A 12325-nucleotide genomic window follows, 5' to 3' on the forward strand; every position below is an offset into this window, starting at 1 on the left:
GCAACCAAACCAATAAACAAATCCACCAATGATAATAAGTACTAAATACTAAACTAAGATAAACATAAAACCAGAAACAAATTAGATGTAGACAGCAAACTCCAAGTCTACAGTTGCTCCCAAAATCCACTGCCTCAATTTTGGGAACATTCGTTGTCTATTCAGGTATTCTTCAGATGCAGGGTTTATCAAGTTGATTGTGGGGATTTCATCTGCTGCTCTGGGGCTGCATGGAGAGATTTCCCTTCCTCTTCTTTATTAGCACAGCTCCTGGGGCTCAGCTTTGGTTTGGGCCCCGCCTCTGGGTGTCGGCTGCCCTCGGGAGTCTGTCCCCACCCGGACAGGAGGGGTGAAAGCAGTGGCTGATAAGGGGGCTCTGGCTCACTCAGGCCGGGGGAGGCAGGGGTACAGTAGTCATCATTGGGATGCGGGGTGAGACTGGCGTGATGTTACAACAGCCTGAGCTGTGCCGTGTGTTCTCCCGGGGAACTTGTTCCTGGATCATGGGACCCTGGCAGTGGCGGGCTGCACAGGCTCCCAGGGTGGGTGTGGGTAGTGACCTGTGCTTGCACACAGGATTCTTGGTGGCAGCAGCAGCAGCGTTAGTGGTTCATGCCCGTCTCTGGTGTCTGAGCTGTTAGCCACGGATTGCGCCCGTATCTGGAGCTCATTTAGGCGGTGCTCTGCCCCCTGTGTGCAGACAGGGGAGGAATCCCCTCTCCTTGTGCACCCTGAAACAATGGTCTCTTGCCTCTCCAGCAGGTCCAGACTTTTTCCTGGACTCCCTTCCAGCTAGCTCTGGCACACTAGCCCCTTCAGGCTGTGTTCACGCCGCCAACCCCAGTCCATTCCCTGGGGTCTGACCTCCAAAGCCTGAGCCTCAGCTCCCAGCCCCGCCCTCCCCGGCGGGTGAGCAGACAAGCCTCTCGGGCTGGTGAGTGCTGGTCGGCACTGATCCTCCGTGCAGGAATCTCTCCGTTTTGCCCTCCGCACCCCTGTAGCTGCGCTCTCCTCCATGGCTCCGAGGCTTCCCCCCTCCGCCACCCGCAGTCTCCGCCCGCGAAGGGGCTTCCTAGTGTGTGGAAACCTTTCCTCCTTCATAGCTCCCTCCCAGAGGGGCAGGTCCCATCCCTATTCTTTTATCTCTGTTTTTTCTTTTTTCTTTTGCCCTACCCAGGTACGTGGGGAGTTTCTTGCCTTTTGGGAAGTCTGAGGTCTTCTGTCAGCATTCAGTAGTTGTTCTGTAGGAGCTGTTCCACATGCAGCTGTGTTTTTGATGTATTCATGGGGAGGAAGGTGATCTCCACGTCTTACTCTTCGGCCATCTTGAAGGTCTCTTCCTTTTCTTCTCATTTTCCCTCCTTCTTGACAATATATCCTCCGTGTGCCCACTGAGGGCCAGCTGTGCTGTGCGTGATGAGGGTGCAGCATGCCCCAGAGCTCTGGTCTTCCTCCTATGGGGTCTATAAACCAGATGGCAGGACTAGCAACAAAAAATCAAACAGGAGAAATGCCTATAGTGCTGCGTGCCCTGCAGGGAAGTAAGAAAGGATGGGCGTGAAGTGGTGCTTGGATGGCCATGGTAGATCACATGGCCAAGTTGGTGGGAAGGGCTTTCTCAGGCGGTGGGATTAGAGACCAGAGCTGGATGGCAGAAGGAGCCATGGGTGCTCCAGGCAGAGGAATCAGCCGGTGCAAAACCCTGGGTGGGGGGAGCTTTCCTCCTTTGAGAAGAGGAGGAAGGCCATGTGACTGGGGTGGGTGGGCGGGGGACAATCTGGGGAGCTGGGCTGGGGGGTGGTAAGGGACCATCTAACAGAGAGCTCTGCCATCCCATGTAGCAGGTAGATTTTATTTTAGATGCACTGTGAAGCCCTTGGGTGTTTAACCAGGAAAGGGACACCATCTTACATAAATAGTTAATCTGGCAATGAGTGGTGAATAGACTGTAGGCTGAGAGCTTAAGCAGGGCGCCACTGCAATGGTCCAGGTGAGAGATGGGGGTGGTGGCCTGGCAGGTGGAGTGGAGAGAAACGGGTGGATTGAGAATTGATGCATTGGGTGGCAGGTGGATTGTTATGAGAATGAGTGAGAAGATGAGGATGATGCCTGAAAATTTGATTGAGCCTCTGGGAGGAAGATGTTCCTGAGGAGATGGGGAGAAATGGGAATGTAATGTTGAGTTTGAGATGCATTTCAGACAACCAAGTAGCCAGTGAGATATACGAGCCTGCAATTCTCAAGGGTGGACCAGGCTGGTGATTTAGATTGGGAAGTCGTAGGCCCATAGCTGGTATTTACAACCAGGACTGGGTGAGATCATTAGGGGTCATGGGTATAGGGTAGAGAAGAGGACCCAGGAATGAATGAGCCCTGGGACCAGCCAACGTTAAGAGACTGAACAAAGGAGGAGGAACCAGCTAAGGAGGGCGGGAAGAACCAGCTGGCGTGGGAGGATGACACTTAAGGACCCAGAACACAGAGAACAAAGTGGGCTAGAGATATAAGCCCACGAGTGTTCTATATGGAGATATTAATGAAAGCCATGTGTATCAGATACCCATTGCTGCGTAAGAAATGAGCCCTAAACTTGGCAACTTAAAACAACAGACATTTCTTATTTCACAGCTTCTCTGGGTCAGGAATCTGAGTGTGACTTAGCTGGGTGGCTCTGCTCAGGGTCCCTTACAGGCTGTGGTCAAAGTGCCCACTGGGGCTGCAGTCATTTCATGGCTGGATTTTGGAGGGGAAGGGGGTCTGTTTCTAAACTCACTTATGTGGCTGTTGGAAGGATTCAGTTCCTGGTGGGCTGTTGGGCTGAGGGTTTGAGTTCCTTGCTGGCTGAGGGCCTGAGATCCCCCTCAGTTCCTGGCCATGTGGCCTCTCCATAGGCTGGCTCACATGGCAGCCAGCTTCCTCTCTTGCAAGAGGGGGTGAGCAAGATGGACTCCAGAGTCCTTTTGTAACCTAATCTCAGAAGTGACATCCCATGACTTGTGTCATATTCTGTTGGTTAGAAGAGAGTCACTAGATTTAGTCCAACTCAGCGGGACAGGGCTCCACAAGATTCCCAGGAGGTGGGACCATGGGGGGTCACCCGAGAGGCTACCTGCCACAGTGTAGGGGTGGAGAAAGTTGTAGAAATGTCAGTGTGAGAGGGAAGCAGGTCTAGGAGCCCAACAATTTAGGGGGAGGTAGAGGAGGAGGAACTGGGACACAGAGGCTGAGAAGGGGGAACCAGTGTGTAGATTCCATGAGCAACAAAAATAATAGGTTATTGCTTTATGTTTTGCAGACGTAGTTGCCATTTTATTCTCACCTGAGCCCTCTGAGACAGGTGTTAGTATTCCCATCTTATAGGTGAGGAAACTGTGGCTTGGAGATGTTAAATTATAGTCTGTAAGTGGCAGGAACCCAGGGCTGGTTCCACGGCATGTGCTTCTCCTCCCGATCAGGGGGATGTGGGCAGGGCCTGGGCTGCCTCTCTAAGCCAAGAACAAGACAGAAAAAGGACCACAGAACTCCCCAGCCCAGACCCACATGGCTGGGACCCCCAAGCACCAATGGTGAAATGTAAAGACGGGTGTGGGAAACAGGGAGCACCACTGTAGGAAAACACTGGGGGCTATGGGAACACACAGGGAGTTCCTGCCTGACTGGTTAGATCAAGGAGGACTTCCTGGAAGGGGAGGTGTCTCAGGACTTGGAAGAAGGTAAGACTTAGCAGAAGGAAGACAGGGAGTCCCTGATAGAGGAAGAGGCAGGAGCAAAACCCTGAAGGCTGGGGAAAGGCACATTTGGGGGCTGTGCACAGCCCGGGAGGGCCAGAGTAAAGGGCGTGACGAGAGATGTGGAGACGTGGACGTGTTCCCGATCACTGAGGGAATTTGGACTGTCTCCTGAAGGCATTTGGAGCCCTGGTGCGTGGTCAGCAGAGGAGTGACAAGGTCAGATGTGTGCTTTATAAAGATCACTCTGAAGCCACGTGATGTGCTGGAGCGGGGTGTCGGGGGGAATCGAAGGCACCCATTGGAGTGGGGGGATCATGGGAGGCATTGCAGCAGTCTGGGGAAGGGGAGATGGAGGACCAGACCAAGGTGAGGGCTGTGGGGATGGAGAGAACCAGGTAGGTGTGAAGAGCATTCATGCAGGATCGGGGCTCAGTGGACTGGCTCAGTGGACTCCATAGAGATGGGAAACACACAGGGGCTGCTTACCCCTGTGACAGGTGTGACTCGGTCTCCCTGAGTCCAAGTCAGCACCTGGGTTTGTGGGGGCCCCCCGGGCGGCTGCTAGGACCACCTCCTCTTCTCTTGCAGCTCTGGATCCCCCCTGCCTTTGGCTGCCGCCCCGAGTATGACAACGGATTGGAGGAAATTGTCTTTGGCTTTGAACCCTGGATAATAGTGGTCAACCTGGCCATGCCTTTTTCTATTTTCTACCGAATGCACGCAGCTGCCTCCCTCTTTGAGGTCTATTGTAAGATATAATCTGTCTCCACATCAAAGACTGAGGAGAGAGCTAACAAGAGAATTCAGTGGAGCCACCTGGGAATGGCGAGGTCGGGCAAATATTGCCTTACAAATGTGAGAAGGGCTGCCTTTTGTCTGCGATAATTGTTTTTCCCATGAGCTGGAATTGCCCATCACCCTGGATGAGTGTAAACAAGTTAGATCAAAATCTGAGATGGCTGAAGTCTGCCCTTGGTTAGTTAATTCTAATTGAACCTAAATTATTTGATCTCCTTCAAAATGAGATCCTCTGTTTTAGAATAATGTGATTTCAGGTCAGAAAAAAATATATCCAGTTTGTTTTTCATTAAAATATTTTCTGTTATCATGTTACTATATACAACCTTTTCCTGACCATCTGCATAGTCTAATCACCTTTAAGATTTATCTTTCCCAGAGCTTATGAATGTAGCTAAAATCACATTTAGTTTATATTGTACTTTCTGAATACGTTTCATTTTTTGAACAAAGTTATTTTTATCGTCTGGATGGAAATTTGTGTATAGATCAATATAAAGACATATTTCTCACCTGAAATTTTGGTATATTTTCATTTGTGAAGTTTTTTTTAATACATTAGTATCTTTCACTATAAATATATATATGCTTATTTTAGAAAATTAGGACATTTCAGAAGAGTAGAGAGAAAAATCCCCTAAGATGCCATTGTTCAATTGACAGTCATGTTTTTCTTCCAGTTTAATTGAGATGTAATTGACATATAGCACTGTATAAGTTTAAGGTGTACATTAATGATTTGGCTTACATCATGAAATGATTATCACAATAAGCTTTGTGAACACTCGTCATCTCATATAGATGCAAAATTAAAGATAAGGATCTTGACAGTCATTTTTTAAACATCTTGATGTGTTTCTTTTAACTGTGTTGGACTCACAGGGTTCTTTTCATTGTTGTTTTGTTATACTTGCCAGAGATGATGCGACATATTCAATTTCGTATGCAGTTTCCCCTCAACAATATGGCACAAACCTTCCCACCCGCATTGTTATAAACTCTTTGTAAATATAATTTTCATACTATATTCTATTCTATTGAGTACCGTAATTAACTTTGTTTCCTATTGTTGGTTTTAGAGTGTTTATAACTTTTTGTTTTTATCAGTGACTCTGCAAAAATCCACCATATATGTAAAACATTTTCTATATTTAGAATTACTTCTTACGATATTTCCTTAAGGGCTTCCCTGGTGGCGCAGTGGTTGAGAGTCCGCCTGCTGATGCAGGGGATGCGGGTTCGTGCCCCGGTCCGGGAAGATCCCACATGCCGCGGAGCGGCTGGGCCCGTGAGCCATGGCCGCTGAGCCTGCGCGTCCGGAGCCTGTGCTCCGCAACGGGAGAGGCCACAACAGTGAGAGGCCCGCGTACCGCAAAGAAAAAAAAAAAACACCTTAAAATTAGGATGCCATATCCAAAGGTTATAAATACTTTAAAGCCTCTGAAGGAATATTGACATTTGGGATGGCTTTGTATATGCTTTTTCTTAATTCTTTTAAAATCATAATAAAATAGTTAACTTACTGTAAGTACTAATGTGAACATCGTTTCATCTGAGTGTGTGTGTGGTATATATATATATATATTTTTTGACAACACAGAGGGACATAAGAAACACCAAAATTTTTACATAACTGAAATACTTTATATTAATTTTTGGAAAAAATAGGAAATGGACAGATAGACTAAAAGCAAAGTAAAACATTATCTATCATACCTTCGATCTAGGGCAGTGGTTCTCAACCGTGGGTGATCTTGTCTTCCAGGGGACTTTCGACAATGTCTGGAGATATTTTTGTTACCGCTAGGGGGCGTTACTGGCATCTAATGGGTAGAGGCCAGGGAAGCTGTTAAGCCTCCTCCAGTACACAGGACGGGACTGTTTCCACCACAAAGAATTATTCTGATCCAAATGTTAACAGTGCCTAGGTTGAGAAATTATCATCTAGAGGTTACTGCTGTTAATTTTTGGTACCTATAAGTACACACACAGACACACACACACTCACAGTCCCAAACGGGATTGCTTTTATATATATTGTATTTGCATGTAACTTGCTTTTGAAATCTTAATACGCCAGCAAGCTTTGTAACTATTTTAGGGTCCCCCGGCATCGATTCTTGCACTTCTGAATGCATTAGAATCATTGAGGGAGCCTGTTAGGATTCCTGCCTTCCCAGCTAGAAGGTCAGCTTCCGTTGGTCTACAGCGGGGTCCTGGATGCTCAAATAAGCATCTCAGGTGATGCCGACTCCCTTCCAGAAGCATCTCAGGAGTCCACGCACCTCAAGTTAAGACTCCTGAAGGACATTCCTCGACGTTGTATTCTCTTCTGCAGTGTGACTTTGCACGGCTTCAAAGTACATTCCCTGGAGGGAGGTACCATTCCTCATGTAGTGAAACCCTGATGTTGGACATTTAGAGACATTTAAGTGGTTTGCTTGCTTGTTTGTTTGCTATTATAAGTGACACCATGGCAAGCGTCTTCTGCTGAGTTTTTGTGCCCATTGGTAAACGACACTGTGTGAGATTACTACACGTGAATGCCAATTTCTCCAAAAGATCCCATTTTGGTCATTATTAATTTCCCCCTGTTCTAAGCACATCAGTACAGCCCTAGGGCCTCAGCCTGTGGGTTTTAGGCCCTGCCAAAGAGATATAGGGAATCACAGGAATGCTGGGAACAACTGGTCCAGGTGTGGTGGTTTTGGGGTGGGCGTGGGGCACCATCAGAGCTCAGAAAAGTCAGCATAGCCTTGCTGGGCTCAGGGCTTTTGAGGAGGGATCTTAAAGATGTCCCTGAACAAGAAGAGCCCACAGCCTCAGGGGTGGCTATTCCAGCCGGGCAGCTTCAACCCACAAGTAGTTAAGCATCCCGACTCAACCAGTTGAGGCACCAAGGAAAATTTATTACCTTAATGCAATTCACAGAAAAGGAACCAGAGTGTGCAATTAACAAGCGTCCAGATCTCAGGGCTAGAATAAGAGCAATGCAAATTAAAATAACTATGAGATACTATTTCCCATTCATCAGATTGGCAAGGGTTGGTCGGCAAGATGTGAAAGAAAGGGAATTCACATACACGGGTGGTAGGAGAGTATATTGATAAAGCCACGTGGAAGAACAATTGGCAATATTGACTAGGGCTACAGGTGCATATTCCTTAAGACCTAGCAATACCACTTGGTGTGTGTGTGCCCCAGAGGTACCCTCACTCACATGTGTTCATCACACATAGGAGATGTGTTCAGAAATGTCTACAGCAATAGTACTTGTCATTGGGAAAAACTGAAAACAGCCTAAATGTCCATCAGTTAGGAGTATGAATAGGTAAATTATGGACTATTCCTACAATGGAATATTTTTTCACAGGAGTGAAAAAAATGAATGGGCCAGAAAAACATGTATCAACCTGGGTAATCCCTCAAGACAATGCTGAATTAAGAATGAAGTAGCATGAAGGTATAATTAGTATGATACCATTAATATAATGTTTCAAAACAGACAAAACAATTCCTGATATTTAGGGGATACATCCATACACAGTAAAATTATAAACACACATGAAGATAGGATGCACCCCAAGTTCAGTGTGGTGGTTACCTGTGGGCTGGGAGGGAGGTCTGGAGCGGAGACAAACAGCTAAGTGCATGCAGTGCCTGAAATGTTTGATGTCTTAGACAAAGTGATCGGTATGAAAGTATTCATTATAGTTTCTTCTGTGCTTTTTGATATGCACAAGATATTTCATAATAAAAACATTTGAAAGAAAGAGAAAAGAAAGTCAACATAAGGAAGATGAACTCAGAGTCATCAGAGAAGGTGAACTTGCAATATTCATCCACCATTGCTGGGACGAGGGTGTCAAGGCTACTGCTGTGTGGTCTCCTGGGCAGGTAGATCCCAGAGGTGGAGTAGCTCAATGCCATTAGCTGTAAACATCACCCGACTCGCTCCCCAGGGATGATTCCCTGCTCGTCAGGAAACCCGACATGGATTTGTTTTCCCATGTGGTTCTCTACTGTGGGGACCGATGCCCTTGGCGCTCAAGTTACCAGGATAATCTCTTTCTCATCTGTTCTCACCTGTGGCAACCTGATCAGGGAGGAGCCTATGCATTTGGTAGCTTGAGCTCATTCATCCCTGACCCTGGTCAAGCCAGGATTTGAACTCATGATTTTTGGGTACCATGGCTCTTGGTGAGGCTGAATGGAAGGGCAAAAACTTTGGAGCTGGACACCCAGGGTCACAACTAGCCCCGTGGAACCTGGGTGTGCCTTAGAAAAGATTTCCCTTCCACAAGACCTTTTATGAACTGCTGGCCTAAACCGCACCAGAATCTGCCTAGTCGTCCTTGCCTGGAGGTCAAATTAGCCTCCTTTGTCTCCCCACAGGGAACATGAAGCCCAGTTGGAGTAATTACTACTCTCGCCTGCTCACTACATAACCCTTCAAATTCACCAAGCTCCTCATGTCTGTCTCTGTCTATGAAGTCTCAGCTCCCAGCTGACCTCACTGGATAAGCATTACTACTCTATTAGAATGGGGGGTAGGACTTCCCTGATTAAGAATCTGTGCTTCCACTGCAGGGGACATGGGGTTCGATCCCCGGTCGTGGAACTAAGATCCCGCATGCTATGCGGTGCGGCCAAAAAAAAATGCAGGGAACCTTTGACCATGCCTACATCACGAGGAAGTTATAGCATTTGGACCACTGAGCCTTTTAAAAACCCATTGCCTTTCCTCTCTATTAGACATATCGTCTTAAAAAGAAAGCCAATTCGGTAAAAATATCATTCAAACAGTTGCTTGAGGATGTGTGTACAGGCCAATGCATCCACGGACAGAACATCTCCCTTTTCTCCCAGCTGTAAATTGCTACACGTAGCTTCACAGGGTGAAGAGTGAGCGGAAGCTGCTGCAAACAGCTGGTTCTTCCCTGGGATTACGAGCGTTGCTGTGGAAGAGGTGACCAGCAGGGGGCGCTGGTGCCTTTCCTTCTGAGCCCACTTCACTTGCACTTTCAGGCCAAAGTGAGGGGAGATGTTGTGGTAGCAGCCTAAGGGTAAAAATGCCCCGATTGTACTCTATCCATAGCTCTGGGTTCCTGCGATGTGTCAGAGATGGCTGTCACCATCCCAGCGGAGGGCTGGGAAAATTCTGAGTTCTCACAGGGAAGCTGAGAACTAGTTAGTTTCAACAAGGATGCTCCTTCCACGTGCCCTCACCACCTCCCACTTCCTGGGGGAGGTTTGGAGGAACAAGGTGTATGCAGGGTGTTATGAGGCTGGGGTGCAACTTGGTCAGGGCAGCTGGCGGGAGGGCACTCTGTGGGGTCTGATGGGGAATGACCGAGACATTAGCTTGTCCTAAAAGCAGAGCCGAGGGGACCGTGGTGAGGAGACAGGAGAATGATGAGTGTAATGTTTTAATGCTCAAAAGGGATGGTAGTTCTGGTGTGGTGTTTCAGCTGCATTAATAACATAGGAAACACCACAGTGATGACGGTATGTTAATTGTCTAAAAAAAGTAAATCAAATCAAGTCACCTGCTAAAATCCCTTCAACGGCTTCCCGTTGCTTTTAGAAGAATGTACAAACTCCTAACCGTAGTCTGTTGGGATCTTCAGGAGCTGGCCTCTGCAGCTCCATCTTCTTCTCAAGCCAGGCCCTCCCTCTGCCTCCTCCTCCCCCAGCCACCCCCGCCTGCCTGCACTGCTCCAGCCACAGCCGTCTCGCAGGGCACGTCCTTGAATATTCCAAGCTCTTCTGCTCCTCAGGACTTTTGCAGTGCTTCCCACCCCTCCTTGATCATCTGTCTAAACAGACCCTCTGTTGTGCTTCACCTCGGTGCCCTTTACGGTTACTTGCATAATTAGTTACTTGTTTTTTTGTGCTTTTCTCTTGGGAGGGTGGGGCTTTGCCTCTTTCTCTCCCAGGGCCTCACCACGTGGGTTGCATGACCACATGTGTTGCCCTCTCGACCCCAGACTATCGCAGGGCGTGGGGAGACCCCGGGAAGGCTTGTGATTGGCCTGTTTCTGACCTGGCAGAACTTCTCTGCCCGATTCTAGTCCACATCTGCGGACCCTCGTTCGCCTTTAAGGCACAAGAGGGCGCTTTAAGCCTGGTGCTTAATAAAGAGTCCAGAGAAGACCGTGCATTAGGATGTGCTCACCTCTTCCTGCTCTGCATCAGGAGCTAAGCAGGGGCACCCAGTTCTACGGAGGCCTGTAGGTGGGGTCTGTTCTCCTCCGTAGGGAGGAACCAGCGGCCAATCGCTTCTTCCCGCCGGGACAGGAAGTGATCCGACCGTCTCCCCGACATACTGACAGCCGCAAGGGCTGCCTACATGTCTTGGCAGATGTTTCTAGAACACCCGTCTTGGGTGATTGGTCTAAGCCAAGCATAGTGACAACCTCCTCCCCTTCGCTGGGCATCGGTATGGACGGTATGGAGGTGGGCATGCGAATAGCTCTAGACCAGTTGGGGGTAACCTATGCCTGTGAGCTAAGAATGGTTTTTACATTTTTGAAAGTTTTTTTTTTTTTTTTTTTTTTTTTTTTGCTGTACGCAGGCCTCTCACTGTTGTGGCCTCTCCTGTCGCGGAGCACAGGCTCCAGATGCACAGGCTCAGCGGCCATGGCTCACGGGCCCAGCCGCTCCGCAGCATGTGGGATCTTCCCGGACCGGGGCCCCGTGTCCCCTGCATTGGCAGGCGGACTCTCAACCACTGCGCCACCAGGGAAGCCCTGGCAGCAAGTTATTATTATGGCTACACGGACAATTTCAGGTCTCTGCCTCCAGGGATGCTGCCGAGTGTGGACCAGATGTCTCTCTTTGCACATAAGTGCTGCTCCGAGAATTCTCAGATTGCTGGTCCTCAACATGGGCCAGAGAGCCCGTAGGAGGAAAGACAATGCCCCCTAAAGATGTCCACACGTCCTAATCCCTGGAACCTGTGAATAGGTCACCTTAGAAGGCAAAAGGGACTTTGCAGATGTGACTAAGTCAAGGATATTAAGGTGGGAGATTCTCGTGGAATATCAGGGCAGGACCTCAATGTAATCACAAATGTCCTTATAAAAGGAAGATTTGACTATGGAAGAGGAGGAGGCAATGTGATCACAGAGGCAGAGATTGAACTGATGTGGCCACAAGCCAAGGAGTGCCAGCAGCCACCAGAAGCTGGAAGAGGCAGGGATGGGATTCTCCTTCAGGCCTCTGTTGATGGCTCTGCCAACGCCTTCATTTCAGTCCAGTAAGACTCATTTTGATCTTTTGATGTCCAGAACGGTAAGATAATAAATTTATGTTTTAAGCCACAAAGTTTGTGGCAGTTTGTTATAGCATGCATAGGAAATGCTTTTTCCCTTTGCACCGGAAAAAGCTGGATGGTCCAGGGCACTACCGAGCCGTCTGTGTCTTGGTTTCGCTGTCTGCAGGTGGAGTGGGTGAGCAGCATGAATCGGGTCTTGGCTTCAATGACACACCTCCTCTGGGTTGGTTCTATTTCTCTGGCCTCCCTTCTCAGAGCTGTTTGCAGGCTCATGGCCCTCTTCTTGGCCATTTGGTGTTGGAATTTCTGCGGGGCTATACTGGGTCCTCTTGGCTTCTCACTGCTCTTCTTGGTGGTCTAGCTCATGGCCAAGGGCTTGCCTACGGTACAGATACTGTTGGCTCTGAAATTTGCATTTTCAGCCTGACCTCTCAACTGCAGGCTGGTTATTTCCAGCAGCATACTTGGATGTCTCAAAGGCATTTTATACTGAATGTGTCCAACACCAAACTCAAGA

General features: G+C 48.4%; 1 protein-coding gene across 1 annotated transcript in view; it reads left to right on the forward strand.

The window, feature by feature from the left end:
• The window catches only part of OTOP1 (otopetrin 1), a 44190-nt gene extending 38021 nt beyond the window's left edge, over positions 1 to 6169 (forward strand). The window contains exon 6 of the mRNA XM_022567011.2: positions 4320 to 6169. Within this exon, the coding sequence (XP_022422719.1) occupies positions 4320 to 4490 (171 nt within the window). The 3' untranslated portion in view covers positions 4491 to 6169. The remainder of the gene's footprint in view (positions 1 to 4319) is intronic.
• Positions 6170 to 12325: the final 6156 nt, after the last annotated feature.

The sequence above is a fragment of the Delphinapterus leucas genome, chromosome 5, assembly GCF_059928025.1.
Source record: "Delphinapterus leucas isolate spDelLeu-1000000601 "Yukka" chromosome 5, BTC_Dleu_Yukka2, whole genome shotgun sequence".
In the NCBI taxonomy this organism is placed as follows: Eukaryota; Metazoa; Chordata; class Mammalia; order Artiodactyla; family Monodontidae; genus Delphinapterus; species Delphinapterus leucas.